Here is a 15,754-nt window from a genome sequence, read left to right on the forward strand (position 1 = left end):
TAAAGATGACTGCAATGGAATGGCCGCCCCCTCAGATGAGGCCCCTTCGAGCAGTGCACAGCTTAAAGAACAACTGAGGCAGTCCTGCCTTCTCCTCAGCTTCAAGGCAAAACACTTGCCCAGAGGGAAGCCCCTTCTAGACCCATCTGCCTGCGCACAGGGGAGTCTTTGGCCCACCTCCTACCTACGATGTTGAACATGCAGAGGGGGCAAGTGCGATGCTGGTGCAGCCAGGGGTCCACACAGGTACGATGGAACTCATGGAGGCAGGAAATGACCCGTAGCTCCTGGAGAAAACAAGGGGTCTGAACCAGAGTTGTCTGTAGCTACAGCCATGGCCAGGAAGCAGGGCATTCCCGACTCCCTCTGGCCTCTCCTGACTGCCGCCATCTGCTTTCAAAGACCTCACGGTAGGACAGAAATGGTATGGGCTTTGATATCAAGTAGACCTGGTTTTTGCCACTTAGCTGCACGACCTTGGGCAAGTTTCTTAACAGACAGTTTTCTGCTGTAAAATGAGGCTAAAAGACTAATCTACCCCCACCCCTCACTGTCACGAGGCTGAAACGAGACGATGCCTGTAAAGCAGCCACTGCAGGGCCCGCCGCGTGGTACACACTCAACCAGCAGTAGTTCTCTTTCCCTGGAAAGCCAGGAAAATAACCAAACCTCAGGGCTGTCTGTGCACCTAGATGCAGCTCGAGCACTCACACCAGCCTTAAGCGCTTCCTCCCCCAAGCTCCAGCCTCCCTCCCCAGCCTGGTCATGGAGGTGAACCACGGCCCTGCCTTACCTGGCCCTCCAAGAACTCCTCCAGGCAGATGGCGCACACAGGGGCTGAACTGCAGCTGCTACCTGAGTCTGGCCACTCGGCCCGGGCCCTCCTGCAGCCGGGCTGGTACCTCCTGGTGGCCAGCTGGCTGATGGCCCAGGCTGTTCGCTGCTGAAGGGGATCCTGGGAAGAGGGGTGGGGCCAGAATGGGGCAGGGGCTCCTCTTCCCTCAGCCCTGGACTCCAGCTTGTACTCGGTTCCCGGCCACCCAGTTAGATCCCGTGACCGCTTGACCACTCCAAGGCGTTTGTATCCTCGGAGTTCCTACGTGGCTCTGCCCAGCAGGCTAAGCCCCCCCATCCCATTCCCCACTCCTACTATTGATTTTCCTTCCCTCGATGACCCGTGAGAGCAACTTTTTATCCAACTGCCTGCTTGACGTCTCAACTTGGATATCTAACAGGCACGTCAAACTTGACAGGCCCCACGCTGAACTCCTAATCCCATGAACCGCCCAACCACACACCTGTCCTCCCGCAGTCTTCCCCACCTCAGTAAAGGGAATTCCGTTCTTTTCATTGCTCAGGCCAAAAATCTTGTTGCCATTCTTGACCATTCTCTTGCACTCCATGATCAGTCCCTTAGAAACCTGTCAGCTTTGCCTTCAAAGTGTATGGAGGGTCTAACTAATGCTCACCACTTTCACTGCTGCCTCCCTACTCCAAGCTACCGCTACTGTCCCCTGGATTCCTGTAATAGCCTCGGAGCTGGTTTCTCACCACAGATCAGGTGAGGTCAGATCATGGCTCTCCTTCCGCTCAAAACCCTCCCATGAGTGAAAAAAAAATCCTGACAACGGCCTTAACAGTCCAATACCACTGGGCCCCATGAACTCTCTGTCCCCACCTGCTGCTCTGCCCTCTCACTCACTGGATTCCAGCCACAGGACAGTCTTGCTGTTCCTCAGACATAACGGGCACACTTCTGCCTCAAGGCCTTGGCATTTCCTGTTTTCTCGCCTCAATCACTTTCTCCCCAGGTATCTGCACAGATCACCCCCTCACCTGTTGAGGGTCTTACCTGTAATGTCATCCTCTCAATGAGGCCTTCCCTGGCCTTGCTTCTAAAATTTAACCCTGTCCCCTTTCCATTCCCTCCCCTTTTCTATTTTATTCTTCTCCCTGGCACACACCACCGTCTAAATTATTGTGTATTTTACTTATTTATTTACTTACATTTTACTTATTTATTTACTCATTCATTTTACCTAGAATGAAAGTTCCCCGAAGGGAGGAATCTTTTGTCTTTTTGTTCACTGCACTATCCCCAACACCTGGAACAGTGTCTGGCACAGAACAGGCGCTCGCTCTATTTGTTGAATGAATGAACAAATGAGGACTCTTGTGGAGGGAGGCTGCTGGAAATCAACAAAGTCATTTGCCGGGGGATTTAGGTGTAAACTGTTTCACAGGCGTAAGGGCACCTTCTTTCCTCACTTTGCCCTTCCTGCTCCCCACCTTCCCCCACACGTGCACTCACCCACCTCCACCAGGGAGCCCACCCGCCTCACCGGTCTGCTGTGACGGGGGCGGCACCGGATGCGCAGCACCGAGGCCAGGATGACCACAAAGATGGTGCCCACCACCGTCAGGAGGATCCACACGTCATAATCTGGCTGGGGGAGCGAGCAGAGAGGGAAAGGGTCACGCTTCTGGAAGGAGCCCGGGAGACACACAGAGAACTGGAGGGCCCCTTGAGTCTTCCGGCAGAGGGGTTGAGGCTGCAGGTGGGCTTAGGTGGTCCCTCTCTGCCCCCGGGCACTCCTCCAAACGTCTGCTGTGAGAGGTACTATCTCGAGACCCATGTGCTTGGGAAAAAGGGGACAGGGACCCCTCTACAAGGTGGAAGCTACCCAGTGAGCATCCGGCTGAGCTTCCCAGTCGATGGAGAAATACCAGCCAGGATTCAGGGGGCCTGGGGACGAGGGTTTCATTCTGGCTCTGCTACTCTGTGCCATGAAACCACGATGCTGAAAAACAACTTTAGAGCTCAGCTGACCCAATCTGTTCATTCTTCAGATGAAGCTCAGAGAGGGGAAGAAACTTGCCTAGAGGTGCACAGCTGGTGGAAAGAGTTGCGCTAGAGGGTTTCCAAGGTTTCTTTAGCTCCAGGAGTCTAAGGGCTTTTGGTGAGAGTCACCGCAGGAAAAATTGCGGGTGACAGCAGGTGCTGGGGCCGGGGCTGGAGACCTGGCGTGCTTACCGACGTCGTGGGCTTCTTCAGCTCGATCCTAACGTGGGCCTTTCGGTTCTTATACACAAACTCCATCAGCTTCTCGGCATCATTACCCCAGATCAACACCACTGGCCACGTCAGCCCCAGGGGCTGCTGCAGCTGCAGGAGGGAAAGTGCCCACAAGGGTGGCTGTGTCCTGACTTCTTCCCCGGCACATTTCTCTTCCATCGTCCAGCCCCCTCCTCAAACACCCCACGTCCCGGGTACCTGTTCAGCAGCAGCTCGATCCTCCGTGATGTCAAAGAGGACGGCGCTGGCTCCCCGCTCCCCCGCCATCCGGGCCTGTAGAGACACACAGCAGAGGTCCCGCAGGGGTCAGACACACAGCCCATCCACGCCCCGGCCTCGCCCCCTCACGTGCCTTCCTAGGATTTTGCACACACCACACCTCTGTACACTCCCACATATAACACATGCAAGGGGTCGGTGGGGTTAGGATCCCCTGCCCCGCCCCAAGCTCACCCAGGTCCACTGCCTTCCAGGACAACATTCAGTCCTTCCTTTCGTAATGGAACAAACCCCTAACAGGGTTTAGTAGGTGCCAGGGGCTGGACTAGGCTCTAGGCCTAAGGACAAATAAGACACAGCCCCTGCCGTCAGGGTGCCTCCAGTCCGCCTTCACGAAGAAGTGTGAGAGCCGAGAGCAGGGAGCGACCAGCAGCCCCCAGGGCCTGGGCGTGTGTGGTGACCAGTCCCCAGTACAGAGAGGTGGACAGCTCCTCCAGAACAGAACTGGGCTTTCCAGGGTCCAGCCCTGCCTGACAAGAGGAGCCTGCAGAGCATCCCGTCCCCCACCTCGGGCCAAGTTCCTGGATCCTGGGACACTGCTCTCTCCCAAGGCGCCTATGACAGCCCCAGGCTCAGCCCGTCTCACGGCTCTCTCTCCCTACCACACTCTAGTCTGCAACTCTTTCTCTGGCTCCTATTCAAGGACCTACTGGAGTCCCTGTCTGGTGCTTTATCCCTTCACCCCCTCCCTGAGGGTGGCAGTAGAGACTCGGGTTGGGAGGGACCCGAGGGGCTGTTCCCACAAGGACACAAGTGTGCGCACGTGCACATGCACATGCACATGCGTGCTCGCCAAGGCTCTGAGAGGATCTAGCCAACCAGGCAAAGCAGAGGGCAGAGCCACAGAGAGAACACAAAGCAGGAATCTGGGGGCTCTGGGTGTGGGGTAAGACCAGGGAGATAAGAGCTGAGGGGGCGGTGGAGGCACGAGGGCAAAGGACCGACAGACAGACCCTGCTCCGGCCTCACTGTCGCCTCTCTCCCGGGCGCCAGCGCTCTCCAGCGCTCCTCCCTAGGGCAAAGGCTCACCTCGCGAAGGCATCAGGCTGGGACCTCAGGCCCCTGGGGCCTGCTGATCCTTTCGGGCCTTCCTGCAGGCACGGAAGGAGTTAACCCTTCCGCAAGTAGTGCAGTCAGGAAGAGGAGCCGGGGCTGGGGCTCACACTCCAGCGCTTTGATCTCTGCTTCCCTTCCCGGTGAGAGCCTGTTGGGGCAGTTCTCCTGCCAGGCAGGCCAGGGGAGCGGCTGGGCTCCCGCTCCCTGATCCCTGCTCCCCAGGCGGCCGCAGAGGCCAGAGGGCCCCTCAGAACAGGCAGCCTGCAGGCAGGAGAGCCCCGGGAGGGTGGTGGAGATGCTCAAGTGGGGCCTCTTCGGCCAGGAGGGTACCTTCCCTCTTCCCTCCCTCCTTCCCTGAGGAGCTGGGCTAGGCCCTCTCTCTACCAGCACCCAGGCCCAGCCCAGGCCCAGGCTCGCCAGGCTAATTGACTGGAAATTCACAGGACCGGAGAATGGAACTGCTGAAGAAATGGAGAGGTCACAGCCTCCATCCTCCTCTAGCCTGCTTGTTCCCAGGACGTCTCCCCCGCCCAGGCGACCCCAGGCAAAAAGAAGCTGTCCAGTCTTCAGAGCCCTCCAAACCAGGGCATGGGAGCAGCCCTAGGGGAAAAGGAGAAGGACCCCTTCTGCTAATCTCATAGTCCATGACTTAACCAAGGGGTGGGGAGGTCACCCGAGTAGTCACAGAACTGAGACTCCTGGATCCTCAGTGCTACTAGGGCCTCGTGTTTCTCATCCCCAGAATGAGACCCTGAACCCAGCCCAGCCTGGAAGAGCAGGAGGGAAGGGCAGAGACTTCCTTCTCTGGAGATGTTCTTACTTCCCTACCCCTCTCCTTTTGAAGGGTTGGGGTAGGAACGGTGGAAAGTAATTACCCTGACGTTCAAACACCCCAGCCGGTTACAGCCCATAATTACAAAGTTGTAAAAGTGATCAAAGAGAGAGGGTTGGCCAACAGGGGGAAACAAACAGGCCTTTCAGACAGTGGGTGCCTGTGTTCAGAGTTCTAGGACTCAAAAAGCAAGATTTGGGGCCAGATGGCAGCCCACTCAGGGGCTACCCATGCTGCCCTGCAGTCCGCCCGCACCCAAGCAAGAGGGAGGGAGGGAGAGAGAGAAGCACTTCTTCCAGACCAGAACCTGGAAGACAGAGAGGACGGGCAGGCCCTCCAGACAGGAAGAGTGGGCTTTAGAAAGACAACCCAGAGACCTCTTTGGGAGCTGCAAAGATTCAGCCAGCCCTCTAAGAGCAGCGCGCAGGCTGCCCGTGGCCTTTAGCAGTGGAAGCCAATACGTTCCAGGACTTCTGCACTTCCCTGCACCTTAGATTTTCCTCTCCAGACACAGTGACAGTCACTGTGTATCTCCTCCTCATCAAAGACTGACTGAGCACCCACTGTGCTCAGGGCACCAAGCCAGGGAAGGCCAAGCCCTCCAGAACAACTCATAATCTAGCTGTGGAGACAAAGCATATACGTACGATTATAATGCTGATAACAACATTCTCGAGTACAAATGAATGAAGCAGACCAGTCGTTTCCAAACCCTTCTTTTCACTGCAGAAAGCCCTTCCCTCCATTGTGCCCCCCACAATACACACACGCGCGCACACACACACACGCGCGCACACACACACACACACACAGACTGACACAAATCGTCAATACAAAACATATAAAAGCGAGCTGAGGTTGAGGGTGGGATTAGGGGTAAGAAGGACCCTTGGCTTCCCCCCAACCCCAGCCCCTGCCAAGGCACCTCCATGAAACCTGGTGTGAAAAGCACGGCCAGAGACCCTGGCAGCACGCCAGGAGGGAAGCCAAGCTCCCAGTAGCCCAGCTGGGCTGAGCCAGTTAGGAAAGATTCAATACAAGAGGTGGGATTCACCTAGGCTTGAAAGCAAGGGGAGGAGGAAGTAGAGGGGATATAACCGTTATTGAGACCCACTCTGCCCAGACTGTTTAGGTTTGAGTACTAAATCTGCCATCAACCATTAGCTGTGAGACTTTGGGCAAGTCACTTAACTGCTCTGTGCCACAGTTTTCCTTTGTGTAAACTAGGGCTAATAACAGGACCTACTTCACAGGGTTGTTCTGAGGACTATATAAGTTACTCCACGTAAAGCCTTATAATATGCGCCTGGCACATAGTAAGTATTCCTTAAGTATTTATTTACTTATTTGTATCTGTCATTAGGCCACTCTTAAGTATTAGTTATCATCATATCAGCTATCGCCATGTGCTTTGCGTACATGATTTCATTTACTCCTCACAACAACTCCATAAGACAGGCATCAGCTCCACTTTTGAATTGAGGAAAAAACAGAGGCTCAGAGAGGCTGAACAACTTGCCCAGGGTCACACAGCTGATAAGCAGTGGAGGCAGAATTCCCACCCAGGACTTCAGCCTTCCAAGTACCTGGTTAGCAGGGAGTGTTCTCTGTGGTAAGAAAGGCAGGCCTTGCACCCAACTTTTTTGCCTCCAGAGCCAGCTCCTTCCACCAGGCAAAAGGCCACTGCTCCAGCCCATGCATGAGGGGCTCAGGGCCTGGGGAATCACAAGGATGGCTGTGGAGTTGCTAATAAAGAAACAGAAACCAATCTGGGTGACTGGGTAGGGGGAGGAAGGTGGTATGCTGACAAGAATGAGAGTCCAGAAGAACTACAGTGAGGGTCAGAGATCAAAAGAGGGAACCATGACAGAAAAAGGCCAACCTTGCTAACTATGAAAGCATAGGATGACAATGCCAATGACAAGGACAGCAGTGACAGCTGCAGTCATTTATTGAGTGATTGCTGTGCGCTTGGCCTCTGTACTGTCTCCTCAATTCCTCATAACTACTATAAGATATGAGCCCTGTTACTGTTCCCCTTTTACAGATGGGGAAACAGAGGCTCAGAGAGCTGAGCTAAAATGTCCAGGTCACACTGAGGGGCCGTGGAGAAGCCAAGCTCCAGACCTGCGGCTGTCTGGCTCAAGAGCCCCAGTTCCGGGGATGGGGACACCACCGCTGACGCTAATTGATTGGCCAGAGCAGAGCTGACTGAGGTCAGTGGTTTTTGAATTTCCTCACCAAAGACCCACCTTTCCCCTATGCCTCCCACAAGCCCTATATTTAAATATGTTTTACCAAGCTAACTGCATTTATTATGCACAATTCATTTTCCTATGAGATAACTTGTATTAACACATTGAACTGATAGAATTCAACCAAAAGCAAAAAAAATGAAGAGTTCAGTTAAGCCTGTGGGAAGTCTAAGATATTGGAAGTAGCCCAAAGACCCACATTACTAGCTTCACAGACCTCCTTCGGGCCAGGGGATCCCAGGTAGGAGCTACTTGGTGAGGTCACAGGATGAGAGAGCCGAGGGATGCCTTGGACCTGACCCGCGAGAGAGCTTGGGGCCAGAGCAGTTCCGCAGAGTGATGCGGGGAGAAGACGGGCGAGGGGAAGCAGGGTGAGTGTGGTGCAGGGGGAGGGGGTGGGCACGGGAAGCTCAGGCAGTGACCTCAGAAAGAAAAAAGGTCACAGGGCAGCAGCCAAGGTGCTTCCTCTGAACTCCTGACGGGTTTTTGACTTTGTGTTTCATTTAGCTCAGGGACTGTTTGGGCACTTGACGTACACTCTTCTCATCCTCACCATGATCACCGGGGTAGGAAATAAAAGTCCCATTTTATGGTAGAGGAAACAAAGGCCCAACAAGGTTAATCAGGTACCTCAAAGAGCACTGACCATGTTCCTTGTCACCCAGTGTCTGTTCACATGGTTCATTTCTCCTACAGGAGAGTGGTCCTCTAGGGGCGAGAAGAAAACCCCTGTGTGGACACAGCCCGGCGGGTTGCCGAGTGCCCACACGCATGTGAAATCATACGCTGCTTCAGAGGGACAGTAGAGCTCTCGGAACTCGTCCTCCTCCATCTGTCTGTCTCCCTCCCCTCTCCCTAACTCATACTTACCTACCTAACACTGGGCACTCATCTGCCAAATGAATAAATGAATGACATTTGCCCATATTTTGTCAAGCCATGGAAATGAAATGGTCAGAGGTAGGGTAGCTTCAGCCTAACAAAATGCTGCTGCCAGTAGGACGCTTACCGTCCTGCGGAGACACCACACCCTCCAGCTGCTCAGGTGTGTCCTGGACCCCATCTCCCACCTCCCCAGGGTCCCTTCTGCATCAGCACCAGGCTGGGAGAATATCTTCCCCTATCCGTGGGCACCACATTCCGAGTCCTGCCCGAGTCCCTGCCCCCTGGGGGATCACGTAAGAACCCAGGCTGTTTCCTTGAGACTCATGGCCCAGGAAACAGCTCTCGGGAGGATCACAAATGCCCTGGGCCAGAGTTCAAGGAGCAGGCGCATAGGGCGGGACTGTCACCCTCCTCTTTCACCACCCCTGGGAGCAGGACCCCCACCCCAAGTCTGCCTGACCGTGCCACCCACAATCTAACCACACTCTGGCTTGGGTCACCATGGGACTCTTTTCACGTGTGTTCAGTTTTTCCAGCCAGAATGGGAGGTAACAGAGCGCAGAGGTTAAAAGCTCAGGTTTGAGAAGTGGACAAGGCTCGGTTCAAATCTCAGCTCTGCCCCTTCCTATCTCTGTCAGCCTGGCAAGTTACTTAAGCTTTCTGATCCTCATTTGTCTTATAGGTCAAATAGAGAATAACAATGTCTAGTTTTCCTGATTGTTGTGAAAAGTAAGTGAGAATTGATATATAAGAAGTATCTATCCCATGTCCCACCTGGCACGTGGTAAGCACAAAGAAAATAGTAACTAATGTTAAAGCAGGGGTCACGAATGCAAACGTTTACGGGCTCTATGAGGTAGCAGGCCAGTGGGGAGCACGGCAAACCAGAAAGCCCTGACAGTGGGAAGGTGGCAGGTGCGGCCGGCTCCAGGCAAAGGTGCCCTGAGGAAGTGTGGGGCTGCCGGTCTGCGATCTCGGAGGAAGAGTGTTTTAATGGCCTCTGTTTCCACTCTTCTTGCATGGTGCTCAGTGAATATTTCTGAGAGATGGAAAAGCCCTCCAGCTGACCCCCTCTTTGCTCTGATGCTAGGCAGGGGAAGGGGTGTAGGAATGTCCAGGTGATGGGGGAAGAGCTAGGATGGGGCACGTGCTCTAGATGACAGCCAAAACGTTCTGGTGGCACATGGCCGGTGGGGAGAGGACAGTGGCCTGAATTTCCACGTCTCTCAGACCAGTCATGGGTTATAAAAACCCGAACTGAGCACACCACTCTCAGGAAACAAGCAGACAAAGAGCACAGGAGCTCTCGTGGTCCAGAGCTGGGCACGCAGGGGCTCAGGGTGTGCGGGGGTCAAGTGCGAGTCTACCTTGCTGGCCAGTGACAGGCAGGGGCGGGGGGCCCGCTGGGGGCTCTCCAGCTTGACAATGCTGACGAATCCAGGCTCCAGATTGTCGTCGTCGCTGGCGTTGCACAGGTACAGGGGGTGGGACTGCAGAGAGAGGGAGAGACAGGTTAGGGGGCTCTAGGGAGCAGAAGCCACAGCTGGGAGAGCCACGCACGTCCCCACTGGTCTCACAGGTACCTGGCGGGTCTCCTGCTGCCACGAAAGAGGGGGCCTTCTTATCAGATGGCCTCATGGTAAGCCAGGAGCCACCAGCTGTCATTTCAGGGGTGCCAGGGCCAAGGACACATGGAGGTGGGGGCAGATGGGAGCAAGGGGTGTATAAATGAAGAGCCTGCTGCAGAGCCGTTCCAACAAGCCTCAAGCCCTGCTTTTCCAAACTGGTCAGCTGCAAAGGGCTCTTCCCCTGGCCCCAGCCTCTCTCACCTCCTAATTCTGCTCCAGCAACCCCAGGCTGCGAGCCTATATCAGTGGCTTCAGAGTCCTGCTTCCCTCCTCGCTCCCCCAGGGCGCTGCTGGGTGCTGCTGGGGCCTCCTGTCTCCTCGGCAGCTGTTGCCATGGAGATTCCCATCTCTCCTGCGGCTTGGGTCTTCTCACTTGGCGCCATCTTGCTCCTCTCAACAGCCCCCTTTGCTTATCCTGGGATTAAGCAGGGTGCTGATAGGGAGGAGAACTATTTTGGGATGAGGCTTGGCTAAGCTATTGTGCTATTAAGCCTTGAATAGCACAATTCCTAGGAGTCTGTCCTGTCCTCAGCAATGATGCGGCCCGCTCAGCCCACCTGCTCTGAGGGTATGGCAGGTCCAGTCCGAGACCCTGAGCCTCTAGCCCGGCTGGTGCTGAGCAACGACTAAGGGGAAGTGGGCCTTATACATGCTAACAGAGACCAGAGGGCCCCTCCTCAAAGGGATGAGACTGCCCTTCTATACACACTCTTCTCCTTCAGGGTGATCCTAATACGCCCTTGTATCTAATTTTCCTAGAGTCCTGTGACAAAGGATAATCCTATGGGCCAGGGGTTCCCACATGGTGGAAACCCAGTGTATTCTGGCAAGAAAGGGAACCTCCTACTAGGGAGCTGCCCACGATTCCCTGGCTACTGCTGTTAGACTAAAGGACGTCCAGAAAGAACCATCAGAGGAACCAGAGAGAATTTTGAATTTACGAAGATGTTTACGAACATGATAATGTCAATGATGGACTGAAAAGCACAGTCAGGGCTTCCCTGGTGGCGCAGTGGTTAAGAATCCGCCTGCCAGGACTTCCCTGGTGGCGCGGTGGTTGAGAATCCGCCTGCCAATGCAGGGGACACGGGTTTGAGCCCTGGTCCGGGAGGATCCCACATGCCACGGAGCAACTGAGCCCGTGCTCCACAACTACTGAAGCCCGCGTGCCTCAACTACTGAGGCCTGCATGCCTGGAGCCCGTGCTCCGCAACGGGAGGGGCCACCGCAATGAGAAGCCCGCGTGCACCACAACGCTCCCTGCAACTAGAGAAAGCCTGTGCACAGCAACAAAGACCCGACACAGCCAAATAAAGAAAGAAAGAAAGAAAGAATCCGCCTGCCAACGCAGGGGACACGGGTTCGAGCCCTGGTCCAGGAAGATCCCACATGCCGTGGAGCAACTAAGCCCATGCGCCACAACTACTGAGCGTGCGCTCTAGAGCCCGCGAGCCACAACTACTGAAGCCCGCGCGCCTAGAGCCCGTGCTCCGCAACAAAAGGAGCCACCACAACGAGAAGTCCGCACACCATAACGAAGAGTGGCCCCTGCTCTCTGCAACTAGAGAAAGCCCGCGCACAGCAACGAAGACCCAACGCAGCCAAAAAAATAAAATAAAATAAATAAAAGCACGGTCACTTTTTGAAAGCACTTTCAGGCTATTTCCTCTCACTGTATCACTGCAGTCCCTTGACCATAGTAGGTTCTCAATACATATGCACTACCTCACTTTGAACTGTATCCTTGTGAATAGAAATCTTTGGGCAGGGGGTGATGAGATGGGAGGAGTGTCCATTCTTGCTCCCAGAAATTAAGGACTATTAGTCTGGTGGTGATCGAGGTTTCGTGTGGGAGAAAGGTTATATATCCCCCTAACCCCCAGAAATGGGCTAGGGCATGAGGTTGGGGGCTCTAGTGAAGCTGTAGCCCCCATCTCAACAAGCTCCATTAGTCTGTCTGTCTGCCCATTCATTTCTTCATTCTACCAACACTGAAGGCCCTCTTGGTGCCAGGCACTGTTCAATGCAACGAGGAGTCAACAATGAATAAGACAGGCTCCTTGCCTTTAAAGCTCAGAAGCCAAGCGTGCAAACACTGTGTATTGTGATGTTACAATGCAGGTTCATTCAAGGGCCTGGGGGAGGGCCTGAGGAGGGGGACCAACAATCCCATGCAGGAGGGCAGAGTGACCTCAGTGCTTCCTTGGGGACTAAATAGGTATGTGTTCACCCAGTGGACCCACAACCAGGGGGGAGGGTACGCTCCTGGCAGAGCAAGCGGCCTGCGCTGAGGGTTGGGGGGGGGGGGCAGTTAGGTCCGGCATGAAAGGTCGGCAAGAGCAGGGACCACAGATCTGTGTTTGAGAAGGATCTCCCTGGTGACTGCAGAGGACAGGCCGGTGTGGTGAGATGTCAGGAGTCAGCTGCTCCAGCAGAACAAAAGATGTGAGACCTCCCTTCAGCACAGCCACTGCTGTGCGTGCTCCCACACCCTACCCATGGTCCAGCTTTCTCAAGATAACTCCAAGATGCCTCTCGCTAACCAGAGGGTCAGTGGAGATGGGGAAAGTCACTTTGGAGAAGAGTAGTCTTTAGAGAAGGATTTTCAAATACTTCACCACCACGCTGCCCCCAGGCCTTTGCGGGGGAACCAACGTGTACCGTACTGTAGTGCCACATGGTAGGATGCTGAGATAGAGGGGAAAAAAACGTGGTGCAGCCACCAGACTTCCGTGGTCCTGAGCTAACTACTATGGAAGAAGGAAGAGGAGGAAATGAACCATTAGTAAATGCCTTTGGCATGCCAGAGCCTGTAGATGTTATCTCATTATGAGGTAGGTGTGCTCATCCCCACTTAAAGAAGAGGAAGAAGCTTGAGGCTCAGAGAAATTAAGGTCACACAAGATTAGAACCCAGCTCTGACTCCACCCTCTGGAGTTATGCAACTCCAAATGAAACACATAGCAAACCCACCACTGTCCATGCTAATGCTGCTGCTGCTGATGAGAGTGTACATTTATTGAGTAAATATGGTGGCCAGTGAGTGTTCCAAGCGCTTTTGTGTATTACCTCTTCTTATCCTCATAACAACCCTATAATTGTCTCCATTTTAAAAAAGGGGAGGGCTTCCCTGGTGGCGCACTGGTTGAGAGTCCGCCTGCCGATGCAGGGGACACAGGTTTGTGCCCCGGTCCGGGAGGATCCCACGTGCCGTGGAGCGGCTGGGCCCGTGAGCCATGGCCGCTGAGCCTGCGCGTCCGGAGCCTGTGCTCCGCAACGGGAGAGGCCACAACAGTGAGAGGCCCGCATACCCCCCCTCCAAAAAAAAAAAGAGGAAACTGAGGCACTGAACAGTTAAGTAACATGCCCAGGATTACACAGCTGAGAGCAGAAGATCAGAGGAAATGGAAAGAAGTAGGATAAAATTAAAAAAATAAAAATAAAGAACAATCTCCATTTGACTTTGAAAACACGATACCTTCCCCCAATTCATAACCAAGAAAATTTGCCTTCCTACTTATACATTCCTAAAGCATACAGGCCCAAACACAAGTCCCCGAAATATTGGTGGTAACTTCCAGGAATGTCTTAGGCCCTCTTCTCTTTTCACTTTCCATGGTCCCCCGGGTGACCCCAGCCAATCCCACGGCTTTGGTTTCCACGTCGAGGTGGTTAATTACGTATGTGCAGCCCAGACCTCTCTTGAGTCCCAGACCCCAGGAGGGGCCTGGATGTTTCTGCCTGAAGAACCTTAAATGAGACACCTCAAACTCAGCATGTTCAAAATTGAACTAATCATTGTATCCCTCAAAACCGTTCCTCCAGTGTTCCTGTTTGAGGGACCTGAACCACCATCCACCTATTACCCAAGTCAGATGTTACCTTCCTCCTCTCCTGGATCTCCTTCACGCCCTACCGCTACCACCAACAGCCAATCACCGAATTCTAACAATTCTATCTCCTACACATTTCTCTTATTTGTCCTCTTTCTGCCATTCCCACCACGGGTGCTCTGACACAGGTCACCATCATTGCTATCCCAATTTACTGAAATAACCGCTTAACTAGGGTCAACCCACTCCCCAGCCTCCCCCTGCCCCCAGTTCCCTATACTGAAGCCAGAGGGGTCTAAGATGCTAATTTGGGCGTGTCACTCCGAAGCACTGAAAAAGCTCCTCAGAGCTCTTAGAGTGAAGTCTGCACTTTTGTTTTGTTTTTTTTGTTGTTTTTTGCGGTACGCGGGCCTCTCACTGTTGTGGTCTCTCCCGTTGCGGAGCACAGGCTCCGGACGCGCAAGCTCAGCGGCCATGGCTCACGGGCCCAGCCGCTCCGCAGCATGTGGGATCTTCCCAGACCGGGGCACGAACCCGTGTCGCCTGCATCGGCAGGCGGACTCTCAACCGCTGCGCCACCAGGGAAGCCCGAAGTCTGCACTTTTAAACACAGCTTAAAAGACCCTGCCTGCTCCGGTGCCGTCATGGCCCGCCTCACGGCTTACCATCCCCGTCAGTACCTCTTCCCCCGGCAACCCACGCTCCAGAAACACCTTGTTTCACGTCCCCAAACACTCTGGTGCTTGCTGCTCTGTCAGGGTGGGTTGGAGGCCCTCATCTGGGCCACCCTTAGTACACTGTATTTCCCCAGTCCTATACTCACCCCAGCGTGTTTCAGTTGTCTGCGTACATCCCTCCCTCTCTCCCCCAGCTTTGACAGACCTCCACTGCCCCTCCAGTGCCTGCTACACAGGTTTTAAAATTAAATATTGAATGTCTACAACCAAATACCTATAAAGACAGCACAATGCACACCAAATCCTGACAACCGTGGCTTTGGGAGAGGAATTACAGAGGAAATGGTGAAGAGACTTTGGTGTTTTGCTTTGAGTACTTCGATCATAGGCTAATATGTGGAGATATTAACTTGAGTTTCATTTTGTGCTCTTGTGGAAGACTAAAAAAGAATGACAGCTATTTATACGTTGTTCCTGTCTTTTCCCTCCTCCCGTTCCAAGAAGAGAGGCTCGCCTTCTATTTCCTTGCCTCAGGGGCACTGGCCAAAAGCAAATGTTGCTAAAGACCTATCTTCCTGACTTTCCATGAAAGACTGAACTCATTGAGGAAATGTGAGTGTCCTGAAAGCAGAAAGGAGAGGCGGCTTGGGGGTGGGGGTGGGGAGCGGCGCAGGTGGTCAGAGTTCCTGGAATCTTGAGGGTGGGGGGGAGGAGCCTGGAGATGTGCCAAGTTGTCGGAAGCTACAGCCTGTGCCCCAGAAGGGGTGGACCCCAGGAGGCTGGACCCTAGCAAAGATGCTGTGCCTACCTGGATTGTGCTCGGACAATGGGCATATTTGTGGAGACCAGAGTGAACAAGTATCAGAGATGTCCCTTAGCTATTTCAGTTTGGCTGCTCTATGAGGGGAGTTCCCATGAAAACAAATTTCCATTGACCTAGCGGGATAGGACCTTGAAGTCAGGTTTAATTCAATTAAAAAAATAATAAAGTACCATGGTATTTCTTGTATAGTCATATTTGTGGCATGAAAATCATGCTCACTATACTTCTGTCTGGTTTCTTTTACAATGAGAGCTTCTCAAGTACATATTCTCAGATTAAAAGCAAAAGCCAAGAAAAGGCCATTGAACCCAGGGTGCTGTGCATTACCTAGCAAGGCAGTGTTAGTCTCCCTGGGGTGTAACACAGGGGCTGTCTTTGCCCCCTCCTCCAGGGAATTTTCAGCTGGGAAG

At 53.8% G+C, this 15,754-nt stretch overlaps 1 protein-coding gene across 1 annotated transcript in view; it reads right to left on the minus strand.

Annotated features, from left to right (window-relative positions):
- Positions 1–15,754, minus strand: part of RNF43 (ring finger protein 43) — a 60,307-nt gene that overhangs the window by 5,860 nt on the left and 38,693 nt on the right. The window contains exons 2-7 of the mRNA XM_060133859.1: positions 9,751–9,873; positions 3,275–3,349; positions 3,035–3,166; positions 2,343–2,447; positions 794–955; positions 185–287 (exon numbers count right to left, since the gene is read on the minus strand). Of these exons, the coding sequence (XP_059989842.1) occupies positions 185–287; positions 794–955; positions 2,343–2,447; positions 3,035–3,166; positions 3,275–3,349; positions 9,751–9,873 (700 nt within the window). The remainder of the gene's footprint in view (positions 1–184; positions 288–793; positions 956–2,342; positions 2,448–3,034; positions 3,167–3,274; positions 3,350–9,750; positions 9,874–15,754) is intronic.

This window comes from Lagenorhynchus albirostris, chromosome 20 (assembly GCF_949774975.1).
Source record: "Lagenorhynchus albirostris chromosome 20, mLagAlb1.1, whole genome shotgun sequence".
Taxonomy (NCBI): Eukaryota; Metazoa; Chordata; class Mammalia; order Artiodactyla; family Delphinidae; genus Lagenorhynchus; species Lagenorhynchus albirostris.